The 19,099-nt window shown below is 32.0% G+C and overlaps 2 protein-coding genes across 2 annotated transcripts; one reads left to right on the forward strand and one right to left on the reverse strand.

Annotated features, from left to right (window-relative positions):
* Positions 1-6,932: 6,932 nt before the first annotated feature.
* On the forward strand, positions 6,933-9,842 carry LOC108222737 (GTP-binding nuclear protein Ran-3). Its single transcript, XM_064084118.1, has 8 exons — positions 6,933-7,123; positions 7,214-7,283; positions 7,855-7,911; positions 7,989-8,106; positions 8,686-8,775; positions 8,871-9,050; positions 9,140-9,217; positions 9,565-9,842. The coding sequence occupies exons 1-8, from the start codon at positions 7,121-7,123 to the stop codon at positions 9,632-9,634; spliced, it is 666 nt and encodes a 221-aa protein (XP_063940188.1). The 5' UTR covers positions 6,933-7,120; the 3' UTR covers positions 9,635-9,842.
* Positions 9,843-11,641: 1,799 nt separating this feature from the next.
* LOC108194104 (boron transporter 4) lies at positions 11,642-18,134 on the reverse strand. The gene is made up of 14 exons (XM_017361006.2): positions 18,020-18,134; positions 16,910-17,036; positions 16,730-16,812; positions 16,435-16,627; positions 16,199-16,337; positions 15,949-16,114; positions 15,673-15,839; positions 14,722-14,895; positions 14,479-14,574; positions 13,831-13,947; positions 13,398-13,717; positions 12,779-13,058; positions 12,312-12,449; positions 11,642-12,085 (listed from the first exon to the last, which is right to left on the reverse strand). Exons 2-14 carry the CDS (start codon positions 17,011-17,013, stop codon positions 12,062-12,064), a joined length of 2,001 nt encoding a protein of 666 aa, XP_017216495.1. The 5' UTR covers positions 17,014-17,036; positions 18,020-18,134; the 3' UTR covers positions 11,642-12,061.
* Positions 18,135-19,099: the final 965 nt, after the last annotated feature.

The raw sequence follows: 19,099 nt of genomic DNA on the forward strand, positions 1-19,099 counted from the left end.
AATGTATTTTAAATTTTTTTTATAGATATTGACGTTATAAAATTTAAAAAAACAAATATTTCACTAGATATTCAAATTAATCTCTCATAAATTTATTATTTTTTAAAATGTGAGAAAATTTATCTGGAAATTTGGGAAGGTGAATAGAGATTTGAAAAGTTTGTATTAAAGATCTAACGTTTAATTTATAAAGAGATTCCATAACATGTTCGTGAAAGTGATAAGAATAATTAGTATCTTCAAAATCGTTTATATTTATTATTATTGTGATTTAAAGAAGAAAATCTCATACTTCCGTTGCATCTAAGTATATTTTACCTACAACCTCATATCTTTTTTATATTAATTTACCAACTTATTTTCACAGGATTCTTTAAGGTGTTTTCTTAGACACATGATAACAATTTCACATCAAATATCTTGTTTTATTAAAAGTTAAATGACAAGATATAAATATTTTAACTTATTTCATTAAGTTTTATATTAATTAATGATTTCTTCACAGATGTAACATATCTTATGAATAATTAATATTTTAAAATTTATTTTTTCTTACTGATTTTATAGATATTCCTTAAGATGTTACGTACACATACGGCAAAAATTGCACCTTTGTGTTTTATTTAATTTTAGATAATAAATTTTAAAACAATTATTCGATTAAGTGTCTTGTGTGCCAAGTGGGCGATATTTTTATAAATTATTTTACATACTAATTTAAAAAATTTAAATATTAATTCAATATGTTCTTTTGTAGAGATTCTTTCAGGTGCTACATTGCAATTGAATAAAAATACATGGTTGTGTTTTTTTTAATATTTACAAATAGAGATTCCTTATTTTGATTAATATGGAGATTCATTAAAGTGTTCTCAAAAAACTACACGTGTGTTTTTTTTAAAATTTACTAATAGATATTTATTAATTTAATTATTATGGAGATTCATTAAGGTGTTCTCACATACTAAGATTCTAATTAGAGATCTAACAACATTTTTTGTTTTGCAAACATAGTGTTCTATATCAAGTGTTTTGAATTATGATATAGGATCATAATAACATATTGAACGTTAATGTTCTAAAAATATCAAAAGAACAAAAAAAATAATCGAAGTTTAAATTAGTGTTCTTTAGACGAATCCAAAGGATTATGATATATACTCTAACTAATATAATAAAAGGACAAATCTTAGCAAAATGAGCTAGATTAAAGATTAAAGATGATTATATAATACTAGAGCATTCAGTGTTTAAATTGAATTCAAAATGTAATAAATGACAATGATTTCTTTCCAAAATAGAAAAGATCATGCAATCCCTAAATATTAGCAACATACCATATAGAAATAATTAGATCGTATGCTGAGAGTTAGAATACAACTTGAAAGCCTTCATTATAATATATATTTACAGTAATGCCATTGAATGATGTATTTAGTAATGTATTCAAATACTAGTTAATCAATGGTCTAGATGTGGTCTCTCAGGTCTCTTGAGATGAAGGGTCTCTCTAGAACTCAACCCATATATATATATCGATTCCAACGATGAGGTCGAAAATGACATTTGAAAACTGGAACTTGAAATCAGGGATTCAGTTGCATATATGGTTGCATATGAGGTTGTATTCAGTTGATTCTATTGTAATCTAATGGCCCCGCAGGGGCACCCATACATCAGTTGCAACTTATAGTTTCGGTTGCATATGAGGTTGCATGCAACCTCATATGCAACTAAATGCAACTGAAAACTGTAAGTTCCAAATGATGTATGGGTGCCCCTGGCGGGGCCATTAGATTGCAATAGAATCAACTGAATGCAACCTCATATGCAACTAAATGCAACCTCATATGCAACTAAATGCAACTGAAAACTGTAAGTTCCAACTGAAGTATGGGTGCCCCTGGCGGGGCCATTAGATTGCAATAGAATCAACTGAATGCAACCTCATAGGCAACTAAATGCAACCTCATATGCAACTGAAAACTGTAAGTTGCAACGGATGTATGGTGTGCCCCTGGCGGGGCCATTAGATGGCAATAGAATCAACTGAATGCAACCATATGCAACTGAATACAACCATATGCAACTATATATGCAACTGAATTCCTGATTTCGAGTTCCAGTTTTCAAATGTCATTTTCGACTATATATATATATAACGACACCAAATATGAGGTCGAAAATGACATTTGAAAACTGAAACTTGAAATCAGGATTTGTAGTTGCATATATGGTTGCATATGCAACCACCGTATTTTTGGACAATATTTTCAAAAAGGTAGTATTTTTGAAAATATTTTAGAGATTTGAAAATAAGATTAGATAAGGTAGTATTTTTGAAACTAAGATTGAAAAAACAATATACAAGATAATTCCCCTATATATTATGCAAATATACTTTATTGAAATTTTAAAATGCGTGCCAAAAAATAACGTAAAGAACCTGATGGGACAGATGAGTATATAAATAAACAACAGAGGGAGGATAATATGTTGGGAATAAATAGTTGCTGCAACTACGAAACATTTGATCGGTGTAGAAACGAAATCTGATCATGGTTTCCGTGCGTTATAATTAATTAAAAGTACAAACAAGATTTCTTCTTAAGCTCATTACTTTTTCTTCCATCGCTATTTTTGTTCGATATGTCCATTCTATTCCATCATCTTGTCTTATCAAATTTGATTTGATTTATAAATATATCGATTTTTTTGATTCTAATAATACGAGATTGATTTGGTAGAAAGTTCAAAATTATGTAGATTTGAGTATTGTGAATTAGAATTAGGATTTTTATTTATAATTTAAATGTGTTTTACGTTTTGATCAATGTGCTTTTTATGTATTATGTTGATTTAGAGACACGATATAATTCTTATAAATCACATGTAAGAATTCTTTGACATCTTTGTCGGTGGTGATGCTGATGGTGTAGCGGTGCTTAACATGGATGTAATGGTGCCTGAATCTGTTATATTTTTGAATCCCTAATTTCTAATGATTGTTTAATTTTAGGCAACGGTTTAATTTTAAATTGGATTGGATTTAATGACGGGATCTTTTTTATTGGCTATTCATTGTTTGTCTCTACTAGTTGAGAAGTTGCGCGTTGCGGCGGCCTATAAAAATTATAAGACATCTAGTCATATACATTGATTGACCAATAATAGCCAGTAAGTTTGTAAGAACATAAGTGCGTAAAAATCAAAAACATATTAAGATGCAACTCCGAAACCATCCCCAGTTTTAATAGAGATAAACATTACTCCCTCCGTCCCAATGAATAATATACATTGGGATTGGACACGGAGACCAAAAAAAAGTGTAAGAAATGAGTAAAGTTAGATAGAAAATGGGTAAAGTGGTGGGACCCATTTATTTTTAATAATAGATTTGAGATAGCGGAGGAAAGTAGTGGGTGTAATAGTGTTTTTATTATTATTGAATGGAGATAGTGGAAGAATCTAGAGGGTGTGATAGTGTTTTATATTGTAAAAAGTTGCTATTTTGGCAATGTATAGAAATGATGCGACATCCCAAAAAGGAAACTGTATAGAATTGATTAGGACGGAGGGAGTATGTTTTAGTTATACGAACATTAATCATGTCGGGACGTATGAATTTCAATCCATGCTGGTGTATATTAGTGATTACTTCCTTCAATTTCTTTGGATTGTTTGTCTGCAAAAACATCAGTTTAAATTCATGAGATAGCAGTCTACTCCCACAACCGACAAACTCTTACTCTTGTCAATCAATCATCTCTATCGTCATTCCAAACATTTATCATAGTGTAACTCATTATTGTATTAAATGAAGAAGATAAATAGGCAAAATAAAATTGTTTATAAAACGTATTCGCCTCTCACTGTATGTGTTGAACGATAGCACCACGAGCGAGTAGGGTTGTGGTATTGAGAGAGAAAGTAGGTTGTGTTTAGATGATCCAAAAACCTACAACCTATAGGGGTATTTATAGGTGCAGAGAGACTTGTGTGCTACTCTTTTCCATAATTAAATAATTTGAAACAGAATCAGATTAAAAAACCTGCAAGTTACTATATTCCATAAATAATTTGAAACAGGCGCCACCTACACACCCCTCGCTTCTAGTTTATATAAGTATATTGATTAGCTTTAATTATAATTGTTGCGTTAAATTGCGATTGTGATTGGATAAATATTCTTTATGAATATTTAGTACCATCTATGAGGGTCATTATTGATGACTTTATTGTGTCGTTAATGAATTTTAGTGTCATTTTTATGGTTTGTGTTACCATCTTGATGGTCAAAATAGATGATATATTTAATTGTCTTTTAAACTTTATTTTTTTATTCATTAATTAAATTATTAAATTTTTATGTGTCTAACCAAGTGATTTTCCTTTGGATAGAGATTAATTAATATTTCTACATTATTTTTATTTCTTACCTATTTTTGATATATATATACTCTTCTGTTTTTGTTTTTTTATTAGATTTACTATCATTTTACATTATATATATATATATATATATATATATATATATATATATATATATATATATATATATATATATAGGGTCAGGTTCCACATAGATTATCTTAATTTTAGAACCCTAGAACCTTCATTAAATGACAATATTTAATTCCATGATTAATGTAAACTTTCCAAAATTAAATAATTCAATCATATAACTTATAGGCTTGTACTGCTGCAGAATATTCGTTAAAGATCTTCAATACAAATTACTACGTCATACTGCTGCGGAACATATATTAATATAATTAAAAATGATTTTATAATACAATATTTTTGTAGGAAAATACGTCTGCGGAACATATATTAATATAATTAAAAATGATTTTACAAATTGTAGGAAAACACAAAATATGCATATACTGCTGCAAAACATATATTAATATAATAGAAATGATTTTATAATGCAATACATTTGTAGTAAAATGCAAATTATTACGTCATACTGCTGCAGAACATGTATTAATATAATAGAAAACAATTTTATAATGCAATATTTTTATAGGAAAATACAAATTACTGCGTCATATTGCTGCGGAACATATATTAATATAGTAGAAAATTATTTTATAAAGCAATATTTTTGTAGAAAAATACAAATACTGTTATAGCACGTAAATATTATACACTAATATGATTTAATAATTATACCGATACTGCCGTGTAACATAGGAAGTATGTTATCAACTAATATAACAAGCAATTTGATTAGAAGGTAATAATTAAATTTTAATACATCTAATTATAGCATTTAATGCATTCATTAATTACCTATAATCAAGTAAAAAAGGATATTAAATGACTAATATTAAATGCAACATTTGATCATAACCATTGATTTAACAATAATCTAATGATTCTACATGAGTTCTAAGTTCTAATTTAAAACAGGTTCTAATTTGAAACTCGCCCTACATATATATATATATATATATATATATATATATGTGTGTGTGTGTGTGTGTGTGTGTGTGATTTTCTTGTATATTGATTCATGTTTTGTTTGGTTTGTTTTTTTCTCAGGATACTTGGGAAGCGAGCTGTTTCGTGACTTTCTTAATAAGTTTTATTGTCTAAACCTTCAGAATTATGCTTGCATGACTATCAGTTAGATAATAAACTTTTTTGAAAGGAAAAAATCTCGGACTTAAAAAATTTCGATACAATTCATTTATGTGTATATAGACTTTAAAAAAAATTAAAATTATTTAATTTTTTTAAAATAGAATCAAATATTTCTATATGAGAATCTATATAATGTGATTCTTTAAAGTTTATGAAACAATGATACACACGTGCACACACATAAATAATATATCTATACAGGGTCATATCCAAAGGTTTTAAGGAATAATATTTTCTTTTAAGAAAATATAAACCTATATTCATATATAATAAAATTGTATAAATAATATTTAAATATTTTATATTCAAATTTATATATTAATGAAATTATTTTTATAATAGAATTTACCGCTTGATATGTGTTAACATGGATAAGACGCTACTATGCATAACAAGACACATATTGTGTTCACTTCATGGAATGGATTGAGAGGAGAATGAAATAAAATTTATATTATAAATTGTGAGTGATTAATGTAATTGTTTATAATTTTCATTTCTTTCTCATTCCATTCTAACTATTTTAACTAAAAATCTTACCAACATGTTTTGAAAGGAATGTTGATTCCATTTGTTCATCATCTTTTCCTATCATCTTTTTCATAAAAAATTTTAACTCACTCATATTTAATCATTATAGTCTCATACTTTCTCCAATCTCCATAAAACTTGTTCATATAGTTTATTCCATTCTCCCCTCGTTCCATTCCATGAAGTGAACACAACCTCAAATCTCAATGTTGTTATATTTGTTATTAATAATTAATAAATTAACTAAGGTTTAATATATCATAAACACAAACAATAAAAAATTTAATACTCCCCCCGTCCCATAATTCTTGGCTTGTTTGACTTTTTCTGGTCAAATTGACCGAACTTTGATTACAAATTACATGTAATTCTCTTGTAATTTTAAAAATATAAAATATGCATAATAAAGCACGTAAAGTATATTTTTTAATGATATAATATTTATGATTATTCCTAATCATGTTATATATGTAATTTATGGTCAAAGTTTGATCAATTTGATCAAGCCAAAAATTATAGGACAAAGGGAGTATTATGTATATACTCTTATACGAGAGTATGAAACAAATAAAAATTATAAATATGACGCTCTAATATATTTATTACATATTTATAAAAAAAATTCAGCGGACATATCAAATAGAATTTAAAAGTAAATAAGATAAATATTACCCCATCCGTTTATCTTGAACCGAAAAATCCAAAGTGTAGTAGCTTAAAATTTAAGTCAAACCGAGTTTGGAAAAGAGGAGAAAAGGAGCTGGGAGTTGTGATCCGACGGTGGAGATACACTGCGTCAGATCAAAGCTAGGAGGCCATTTACAATTTTAAGCCTATTTATACCAAATCAAATTACTCCTATATAATATAATCTATACATACATACATCTCCAAACCCTAAATACAACTCTTCTCACTCGATTTCTCACCCTCGCTAATGGTAGCAACTCATCCCCTCTTTCCGCTAAATATATCTTTTATCAATTTCGATTTAATTAATTTTTGATGAATGTTTATGTTTGTGTTGCAGGCTTTGCCCAATCAGCAGACTGTTGATTATCCGAGCTTCAAGCTCGTCATTGTCGGCGATGGTGGTACAGGTACTCTTTTTTAATTTTTATGTTTTTTGACTCGTGTTTCCTTAAATTTGTGTATCTGTGGAATCTGTTGTTGAAGTATATTTTGATTTGTGTTGATGTAATTATGAATCTATGTGTGTGAAAAAATCTTCTAATTAGGGCTCAAATCTGAATGTTTGATTGGATTTGAACGAATTAGGGCAGATTTAAGATTATGTTATAGTGTAGCTGAATATTCTGTTGATGGATGATATATGATATTTGTTTTTGAATTTATAATGATGATTATTATATATGTGATTTTCGATATCAGCCGTGGCTTCTGTGTGATTAGGTGTGGGATTGTGAATTGTTAGGAAGATGCAATTTTTTTGTAGTATAATAGCTTGTTGTACTGCTAGGCTGTTTTAATTGACGAATCTTGCTCGTGTTTTATTTCGAGGTTAAGAGGCATATGCTTGTGTTGATAGTAGGAAGTGATAGATGTGATGATTTTATAAGTCTGTGATATTTTTTGTATAACATTGGACTATTATAAGTGATGGAGCACAAGCTGTAATTGTTTCTGAATTTGACTTATTGCACATTGTAGGGAAAACGACCTTTGTGAAGAGACATCTTACTGGAGAGTTTGAGAAGAAATATGAGCGTAAGTGTGATATATGGGATTCATGTCTTACAGCAGCCCTTATTTGTTTGTGTATTAATGAAAGATGTTTTTTTCAGCAACTATTGGTGTGGAAGTTCATCCATTGGATTTCTTCACTAACTGTGGAAAGATTCGATTTTATTGCTGGGATACGGCAGGGCAGGAGAAATTTGGCGGGCTTAGGGATGGTTACTAGTAAGTTTATTGACTATTTATATGAACCTTTGTTCTATGTTGATACTAGTAAATTTATTTACTGCTGCTTTGGACTTGTTAACTTGTGTATATACTTTTCAGTCATCTTTACATTGACTAATTTAATCATTCTCCCCAACAATTAAAACTGTTATATCCTGGAATACTGGATCAGATAATCTATGTTGTATATAATAATGCAAGATCACAAGCGACTGCTTTGTTAATAGATGGTTCCAGTCAGAGTGTGTTCTTTAATTTGTAGCGTACTTGTAAGTAGATGGTTGTTAATGTTACTTCATTTTCACCCAAGGAGACTGTTGAAACTGTAATACGAGTCCGCGTTTTGTGCTTTTAATCGCATGAGACGGCCTTTTGGCGAAATGGTGCAGTCTGCTTACCATGGCCATTTGTGCAGTGTTCTCATATCATGTATTATCATGTGTAAAGCATCCAACTTGCCTTGATTTCAGAATCATATACTTGGACATGTGTAACATACATGCATAAAATGCCTCATATTGGGAATGTATATCTATTACTAATCAAGAACTGAGAGGTTGATTTCATCATATGCAGCATTCACGGGCAGTGTGCAATCATCATGTTTGATGTGACAGCTAGATTGACTTACAAAAATGTCCCGACTTGGCATCGTGATCTTTGCCGGTTTGTCCAGAATTCCCTTTATTTATTAGAGTAGGTAACTCTCTAATATGTTTAAGTGATTAGATTTTGATATTTTGCCCTTTGTCTGTCATCAGTGTTTGTGAGAATATTCCAATTGTACTTTGTGGGAACAAGGTTGATGTGAAAAACAGGCAGGTGAAAGCGAAGCAGGTTACATTCCATAGGAAGAAGAATTTGCAGTACTATGAGATATCTGCAAAGAGCAACTACAATTTTGAAAAGCCATATCTCTATCTTGCCAGAAAGCTTGCAGGGTAAAGTGACCATCTATTCATGTTAGTGCTTGGTTCTTTGAGGTGCAAGTCCTTTTTATATAATATAAAGACGTTATGTGGTTTTGTAGGGATGCCAACTTGCACTTTGTGGAGTCTCCAGCGCTTGCTCCACCAGAAGTACACATCGACATAGCCGCACAGCAACAGTAAGTTTTTTTTCTTTGCATGGTTACTGGCAATTGAAACTCTGTTCTCTCGTGTTTTTTGATTGAAAAACAAAGAGACTAATTTCTGGAGTGATTTAGAACTATATGATTTTCATTAAAGTTGCCAAGATACTAGCACCATGGTAATAAGGTATTAATCACCATGACATGTTTTTTAATTGTATACATATCAACATGATGTAAAATTTTGTGAACTTAATTTGGGAGAAGGCAAATTAGTGTCTGATATATGACCAAGCTACACGAATGCTACAGCAGATCCTTTTTATGAAACTTGCCCACAGTTCTATATTTCTCATGTGTGGTGGTGATTGTCCTTTCTCCAGGCATGAAGCAGAGCTTCTTGCAGCTGCAGCACAGCCTCTCCCTGATGATGATGATGATGCCTTTGAATAGAAGGGGCGTAGTTTCTTGCTGGTGTCGGTGATGCCCCGGTTTTATGAATAGCCTTGTACCCCAAAATTTTTGCGAGGATTGGCTCCTCCAAGATTACTTTTTAAGGGTTTTGAGTGGCATGAGATAATTAGGAATGGATTGATGTAATGTATTTAATTTGATTCTGTCTCCTGGGTGATGATGAGTTTAAAGTTTTCTTTCATGGATATATTATCTGGATTTGTTTTATGCATGCTTTAGTTGATTGTGTGCCAGGTCTCACTAATGAAAATCCAGTTCACAACTTGAGCTCTGTATCTTGTTCACCCTGCTTCCCAGGGTGGGATAATCAGCTGTGTCCCTCTTTCTCTCTAGGGATGCGTGTCTAAACGCCAAGCTTTAGTAAAAAGTAGAAAAAAAGTGGACATACTAGCCACTTGAAATTTTATCCTTAGTGACCTCGAATTTAAATCCCGACATGACCATGCAAATTGGTGTTGTGTCTGAAGAGTGAAGATGAATTTTCAATCTGAATTTTGTTGAGGCGGTCTGTTCTCCGATATGAGTTTAAGTATTTGTATTCGGATGATGCATTATATTTATTTCACCCGAGATTATTGCATTTGCATATGTGCAAGTCCATCTGCTGTGCAATCCTCCCCGGCTAGATGGATGAGTTACACAGCTCAAGTAGGATTGTAGGGAGTGCAAATGGCGTTGAGTTGTCATAGCCCATTGGCCATTGGTTGGAGTTTGGACTGCTTGTTGGTGACTGTAGGAGGTAGTTTCTCAACCCCAACATGTTCATTTGGTGTTTATTTATCATTTTGCTTTCTATACTCACTCCTACACGTTTAATCAGGAACAATAGTATTCCTGCTGATATATCAAGTATTAAGCTAGCTGATTATGGAACAAAAATTCTTCTTTCACTTACAATATTTAGAAAAAGATTTTTTTATGGTGTGTCCATGAGCACATGCTAAGTATCAAATTCTTTGCACTTGACTCATTTTGATTGACTTATATTTCTTGATAATGGTGGACCTCCCTGCATATATAACAACCACACTAATCAAATGGAGCTAAATGCATAGAATTTAGCTCTGTGCTCATGGGCACACACTAGACAAACCGTTAAATAAATAACAAATAAATAACAGATGGAGGATGACTTGATCACATCGCAGTTTATAGTTAGTTTAATCGTTAAATAAATAACAGATGGAAGATTGATCACATCGTAGTTTATAGTTAGTTAAACCGTTAAATAAATAACAGATGGAGGATGACTTGATCACATCGCAGTTTATAGTTAGTTAACATGTGATAAGGGATATTTACTAGTCTGCTTGCAGGCAAAAGTTCTAAAATCAGACATTTTTATGATATAGTCCTCTCCATTCAAATCAAAATTTAGACTTAATGTCTTTTGGCGCAAATTATAGACTTATTGTTTGCACTGATAGATTATTGCATCGATTGTCCAGAATTCTACTAATAAAAGCCATTAGTCTGTCGTAGGTTTAAATCAAAGGAGCAATTGAACTTTGGATTTTCCACCTAAATCCTCCAAGTTCTGCATTTAGGGAGGAACACCTAAATAATCCTTAAACCAATGTTAAATGTTGCTTGCAGGGAATTCAAGATCAATTTGAAACACCGGTTAGTGGTTTAATAAAGCGGATTCATAAGCAACATATCTAAGCTGGGGAAACGCAAGAAATAGATTAATTATAATTGATGTTTCATGCAAAATATGGAACCTGCACTAACAACAATCTGAACTATATTCAAACCTGATACATAGCAATCTGAAGCATACTAAAAGAGAAACTGATCAATACTAATTCTTATTCATGTATTGGCTATGTTAGCCTTTGTGTGCATGCTCTACTCAGCTCTTGATACGTAACAATATGAAATATACAAAAACCTTGACTAATTGTTACTAGTTCAATAAGGTCAGGCACTAGAAGTGCATATGCTATGGGGATGGGGGAGACTACTAAGCGGGGGCACACGGGCTTATGCATAATAAGATCTTGCTTCATTTATCAAAGAAATACTAGACATACACGAGTATAACCAAGCATAATAGAAGATCTCCATATGCTTTTCAGTGAATCGTTGTAAAACAATTCATAGAACTATAGGTTCCTAGAAACTTCTCACATCAAATCATACCAGAGAATATAACAATTTATATTAGATAGCAGTCTACATATCCTCCACTTGTTATCAAATAGAGATATAGTCTACACTGTGCAGACAATATGTGTGAGACTCTAGATCCAGCTTCCTTGTTCATCTCTGTGTCGTATCTATCTTCCAATAGTGGAGGTTATCCACATACACAAATGGAGATACCGTTCTATGGTTAGTACTCTCTTCTTCTCTGGAGATCACACACAAAAGTTTATCCTTGTATGATCATCACGTCAGAATTTATGCACCACCTGTTGGATAAATCTGAAAACAAAAAAGAAACTGTCTGATTCAGTTACTTAAAATACACTGACCAGTTATTCAATTGATCATATAAATTATCATTTTTTGAATAGTTAAACAGAATCGGTTGTATTTGACAAGCAAACTCTACTACTCTAGGTCTTTTGTAAATTTTAATTCTCTAGAGAATGCATTCGATATTCTATATGAAGAACATTAAGATTTTAAAAAATCGACGAGTCAAAACCTGTTGCTGTCTATCGTTGAAGCTTATGGTCCTAAGCTTCAACTCGCCTCTGTGAGTTGTCATCTCATCCAAAAATTCTGCAGCAGATAAATCACCTTCATCTTCCGTGCTATCAGAATAATTTTCTGTTCCGTGCTCCTGCTAACACATCAAAGACCATTTATACTTCGAGTAGAAATACATCAAACACATGGTATTTTACTTTCACGATAAAAACAAAATTAGCATTTACATAATAAGAAAAGGCAAGCTCTAAATATACCAATATTAAGATACGTTAAGCTTATCATGTTCGTTTTTGTTGGAGTTCTTTGTTCTTTATTAATGACCACGGATTTAATGAGCATGTAACTATTAGAGTCCAGAATAAAAGCTGATATTTGTTGTATGCACATTGAATTCATGCGAAGATTGACAGATTTTGACTAAAGAGTTTCATAAAATTGAAAAACAAGGTAAATAAATACCCTCATCGAGGTAGTCCTGTTGTGGATTGGAACACCAGTTGATTCCTCATACTCAGCTGAATCCAGTTCCTGAAGATACTCGGGCGGGAAAAACTTGGGTAGAATATGTTCTCTGATCCATATAAGCATAAAAAATGGCAGTGGGAATAATATCCCAGCTATGGGAATCCATGTCACTCCGAAGATCATCAAGAAATACACCAGTTGGAAGAGTGTAAATGCGGCAATAATTTTGAATGGTACTGATTCAACAAAAGAAGCATGGGTGCCTTCCAGGACTCTACAACAGATGGCCAATTGATAATTAATAGTAGTTAGTCTGGGTCTAAAAAATCATAACAATTGATATTAGCTTCAATACTTTCATTTGTACTTTTCCTAGGGGTCCTTGATAAACAGAAATTGAATCAAGTGAACTTGTTATCCTCCAGGAGTTGAAACGATTTAGTTTGATATGATTTAATGAGATTATTGAAGACTCATATTAAATGGCAAAACAGCGTAATGGACTAGATATATAAGAAGTTTAAGTCAATATGATCTTGATCAAATAGTTGACCAAAAAACTATAGACGGCTGAAAACAAAAATGGAGATGGATCAAAAGGGGCATGGCTTACTTGAATCGCCGATTTGAAGGAATAAAGAGCAGCAAAAACCTTTCCCAAAACTGGTTACCAGGGAGGCTATCAATGGCCATGTAGGCAAAATACCCCCACAGAACTGAGGTAGGTATCCGCTTAAGCACAGGTATAGCAGCGACACAGCATGCCACAAGCAAGGATTGCAATAAATTCGTGACTCTTTGTTCATTAACTCGGACAGGCAAGTGATCATCAATGTGCTTTGTTGGATCGAATTTCCCATTAGCCTTTTCTAGATCTTCAGAATTCAGAACAGCATCTTTCAAATCCTTCAACTCCTTATCAACAGAAGTAGTCTGCAGCAGAAACAAATCCTTCTAAACTAATACATTCAATTGCATAACTTACAGATTCATGCATTGCAGATACCATAAATATTAATTGCATAATATGTTAGTATGTTACATACATTTGCTGAACTGTCCATCTCAATGAACACAGCATGCATCTTTCCATAAACTTCTGAGCTGGTCCCCTGATTTTTTATGCATTCTTTTGCTCCCTTAACCATTTCCTTTCGCATTAGCTGCATACCAAAAACCATATAGTGTGTATGATTATGTACAGTGGCATAACTAGGAATCAGAGTCGCTTAATCAAATTTACTTTTAAAATTTTGTAATGTACTTTTTTATTAAGAACAACCATAAAGTGTTTATGATTATGTTAAATGACATACCAGGAATCAGAGCCAAATTTAGTATCGTAAATATTTTTCTAAAAATATTTAACATATATAATCTCTGGAATCTGGATTGAGTTCTATTGAGACCACTTTTATTAGAGACGTGAGACTATATACGTATATATGTTCTGCAAGCTGAAGATAGCAAAATATTTTGTTATGCAGACATGTTCTGCAATGCAATGGACTCCGGGGTCTCCAACAAAATAGTGGTCTCCATATAAATTTTCCTTATTATCTCTGTTGTTTTAGATCTCGTTAATTGAAAGAGGTCAACCGGTGACAATACAGTGGAACACCCTTAAATATGTAAACAATATTCCAAAATATAAATGGGAAAGGGAAAATCATCTGTGATTCATATATCCTTGCCTGTTTTTTCAGGACCGCAAGACTCTTGGTGTGCATTGGCGACTGAGGGAGAACTCCATTAGACGGAGGGAGTCCAAGCAACCCACAAATTAACGTCTGATCCCAAAGAGAAAGCATAACAATTAGAAAGAAAAGGTAAATCTTTGAAAATATAAAATAAGGAATAACTTATCGAATGATGAATATAAAACTAATAATGTGAATCTAAGCAATAGAATTACAATGTTCCAAAATAACAAATACCGTGACTCCAAGCACGAATATGTCATAATGGTAAGCACTTGGTTTCTTAAGATTGAACTCCTTTTGCTGAGCCATTTGCGAAGCTACACTATGGTCAAAAAAGTATAGACCTGCTACCATTAGAGCTGGTATAATGGCAAGAAAGATGTATTCCACAGGAACTTTTCCCATATCCTGCGGGAAAAATTGTAATAAACTTCAGCACATCACCTTTGGGTTCCTTGTAATCTATTCAAGATAATAACATATAATATAAAATAAAGACAATCACGTAAACGTCCATTAGTTCAATCACATGATCCTAACTTAATGTTGGAATAGATAAATTTTTCTTTAATACAGAATTTTAAATATATTATATTCACAGGGCCAGTTTATTTTAGTCTCTATAAATTTGTTGAATGTAAAAAGCCAACTTTATATAGCATCAATTCAACCATCTCCAACCAATAACTCCAAGACATTTTACACTGTGTATTACACTAATAAGAACTTTTTATCCATTAGTCAGAAGACATATTCCTTAACTTTTTTCAAATTGTTTTGTTGGGATAATCGGAATAAACAGGGACACAGAGAGAATAAATTTGTTTTGCTTAAAACAAGAAGGTATACTTGGATGTTTGGAAAACGCCAAATCTGGTGCAAGACTTGACACCATATAAACATCTGACACCAAATTTAGTGTCCCGCTAATCATTCATTCATTTGGTGTAATTTTACACTATTATAGAGTTGTCTTGGAGTTTGGTTTACACCGTAGTAGTATAAAACTTACAATATTATAAAGTTGTAGCGTTGAGTTGGAGATGCTCTTATAGCATTGCATTGGACATGCTCTAATAAGAACATAATTATGATTATGAGTTGGACTATTCTACAATCACATGATGCCTTTAATTATAAAGTCATCTTGATGGTTACTGGAAATATAGGTTTTTTCATATATACCTTAATCACTGTCCAATGACGTGCTGATTCAGAATCCCAGGGAAGAGGACTTTCTAGCCTGCGGGGAACTCCAGAAGGAACTTTTGCAGGAATTGCATAAGACAATGCTGTCCACAAAATGGTCATAACTGGAACTCCATAATCAGCAACAAAGCTTCGAAACAACCCTGAATAAAAGAAAGCCATAGAGGGGAACAATTGTAGTCATTGCGTCCTTTTTAATATAAATTCAGAAAAAGAAGGAAAAGAATTAATGATTGTGGCCGTCTGGTGTACCAGTTCCATATCTCCAAGATCTAGCGGTTCTACTCTTGATGGAAGTAAAGAGTACACCAAAAGAGAAGATGATAGCAAGTAGACCATTTGTATACAGCCAAGTGAACTGGTACTTTTCTTCAGTGGAATCTTCACCTTTGGGAACGTTAAATTCACTGACCAGTCCCTAGGATTGATAGGTACCTCTTAGCTTAAGAACCTTAAAAGAATATAATAGATTTAATAGACTATCGTATGCGTGAGCACATACTTTGACGGCCTCTTGAATGAACAGAACAACAATCAACATGCCAAAGAGTTCATCAGCAATCCTGGTGAATCTACTGATGATATTGCCAGCATTGAATATTGCTAAAAGAAAAAGAAAAATGGAGGTCCAAATACAAACCCTGTTGATATTAAAGCTCGAAATCAAACGTACATTTCTGTTTTTATAAAATGAATCATGTATAGAGTTAGTATAGGAAAAGAAGGCGACAAACATACCATCCAGCCCATGCTATAAAGAGGTGTCCACCTAAACTGCTGCTATTTTTGGCAATTTGGTATAGGACTGTATACATATAAACTGTTGGTTCCGCGACTCCTACGATCAGCAGTGGTTGTCCCCCAAAAATTGAATGGATAATCCCACATATAGCAGTAGAGGCTAATGCTTCCACCGTGCTTAAAGAACCATCTAAATTCAAGAAGACGATATATTAGTATATTACTCCAGATAGAAATTAATATTGAAATGTCTTATTTTTAAAGAAATCAAAGCAATTTATTAAATATTTACCTGTGTCTCTACTCAGTTGCTCCCCAAAGGCAATGACGGGAAGGGCAGAAGCAAAAAAGATATATGTTGTTGGTGCCAATAAGCTAATTTAAGGATAAAATTTCATCAAAATGAATTTCACTGAAGACCGTGGTAATAGATTTTGTTACATTCTTATCAAAATACGCAAGAAAGCCATACCTTGCACCTGTACCAAGTGCACTAGTCCAATCCTGTCTATAACATGCTTTTCTTCCACGGAAATCTGTAATCATCCCCTTACAAGGGGATTTCAGGCTATTCATTGCGGAGACTATGATCTGAGATACTACATAATTAAGTTACTAATCATGTTAGCAACCAATATCAATAACATAAACAACAAAATTTGTACAAATTATTGAGAACAATAGAAATCTAACTCAAAACCAATGTAAGTATGATCCATAAAGTCAGTGTACAATACAATTGAGGCGCGGAATCACAATTTAAATATTAATCAAGGGCCTGCATCCCTTGTAAACAATGTATCATGCATTGCACACACTACTGTACTATAAAAGAGTCTAATATAACTGATACATAACTGGCATACTATTGCTTGAAACTACAGTTGTGATATATACATACATTATTACATTAAAAACATAAGCCGATTTTTTTAAAGAATATGTGTATATGATGAATATATGTTCGCGGTAAATCATATTTCTGTTTTCTGAAAAGAAATTTATCATTATTCGGCATTTTAATACAGCAAGTCCATAAGTCTTTATTTGATTTCTCTTATTACACGCACTATCTCAAATAGCTGCACAGCAAACATACATAATCTACATTAAATACATTATACCGGAAATCCAAAGGAAACTACAAAGATGCTCCCCATCCCAAATTAGATGACCTCGTTGATTTTATACAGAATTATCAAAGTGCATATACCGCATAGCTACGTAATTAATTTATTTTTAAAAATCCTTGTCAACAAAATTTTAAGTATGCAATTTTTATTTATAAAGAAAAAGATAACTACAGATATAGACGATCGATCAACTAACTCATCTAAATTGGGACGAAGGGAGTAGTAGTTTTATATATAATCACATGATCGAATTTCGCGGCGCGCAAGAATTTGCAGGTTTTGGCAACCAAAACTTTCCATGCAGGCATTTACAAATCTTGAATAGCTCATTTAAACAAATAAGCACGACATGCATTTAACATATAATACGCGAGATCGTAAAATAAAATGACAAGATAACAACAAGAGATCGACAATGTAATTTAACAAGATTGGGTAAAGAGAATTACAATGTGAGCTGCAGAGAATAGAGAGTTGCCACCGGAAAGTTCCGGCGACAATATTTAATTGACTCGCCGGAGGGGAGAGGTAGGGGTGATTTTAGAAGGTCTCTCTCATCTGTTTCGTTTCTCTATGTGCACATTCATATATACACACTCTCTTTCCACTCTTTTTTTGGTTAATATTTATTTAATAAATTTCTTAGTGTTAAGAAATAATAATTTTCATTTGTTACATGTCTAAATATAGAAAATATTGTGTTTACTATTTTTAATACATTCTTTTGCGCTTAAATATTAATAATACTCCTCTTTTTCAAAAAAATTAAAATAATAATACTCCTATGTTATATACTCCCCGTCTCAATATATATGTCACTTTTGAATTTTGACCAGTCAAATTCACTAATACTTTGACTATTTTATTTTTTTAGCAATTTGTAAATGATGAATAGACTTGATACATAGGTGATGCAAATAATAAAAGTTCTAGAAATCACATTATTACCGTAGGCTTTTAATGCATATTTGAGATCTTTTTTATACATTAGTCATCTGAATTCGGAAATAAAGCTTAAATGGATTAATTTTCTGTAAATCAATCATCTGAATTTGGTACTATAAATCAATAAACTGAGTTTGGAAAGTGAGCTGAGAATTTACAAATCCAGCTAGCTAAGTCCACACAACAAATACAAATTAGAAAGCAGATTATAAATCGATACTCAAAAATAGAATAAACAGATAAGAGGACTGATTGATTTAATTTCCTCTTCCTCATCGAAATGTTTACCATGTCTTTAACACTTTTTCAGATTTCCAAGGTGCTTATGAACTTTGATAGTTTGATGTTTGCGGTCTCCTATTTCTTTTGCGGTTATAGTCTTTCTTTTCATAATAACCAGCTATGTGAACAAGCCTGCTATTAAAATGATAGTACTACCTCCGTCTCACCCAATTGTTTACATTGAGTTTAGGCACGGAGGTTAAAAAATATGTATAAAATAGTGAAAAAGAGGGTGAAGTGGTGGGATCCATTGATTTTTAATATATAAAAAAAAGATAGTGGAGTAAGAGTAGTGTGAAAAG

Source organism: Daucus carota, chromosome 1 (genome assembly GCF_001625215.2).
Source record: "Daucus carota subsp. sativus chromosome 1, DH1 v3.0, whole genome shotgun sequence".
Taxonomy (NCBI): Eukaryota; Viridiplantae; Streptophyta; class Magnoliopsida; order Apiales; family Apiaceae; genus Daucus; species Daucus carota.

Excerpts from the sequence above, each read along its gene's own strand:
- LOC108222737 (XM_064084118.1), top strand. Across the intron at positions 7,284-7,854 it reads TGTCGGCGATGGTGGTACAG|GGAAAACGACCTTTGTGAAG; the intron begins GTACTCTTTTTT and ends TGCACATTGTAG. Across the intron at positions 9,218-9,564 it reads GACATAGCCGCACAGCAACA|GCATGAAGCAGAGCTTCTTG; the intron begins GTAAGTTTTTTT and ends TCCTTTCTCCAG.
- LOC108194104 (XM_017361006.2), bottom strand. The coding sequence starts at position 17,013 with ATGAATAGCCTGAAATCCCCTTGTAAGGGGATGATTACAGATTTCCGT. Across the intron at positions 16,813-16,909 it reads GCACTTGGTACAGGTGCAAG|CTTATTGGCACCAACAACAT; the intron begins GTATGGCTTTCT and ends TCCTTAAATTAG. Across the intron at positions 15,840-15,948 it reads ATCTTGGAGATATGGAACTG|GGTTGTTTCGAAGCTTTGTT; the intron begins GTACACCAGACG and ends TCTTTTATTCAG.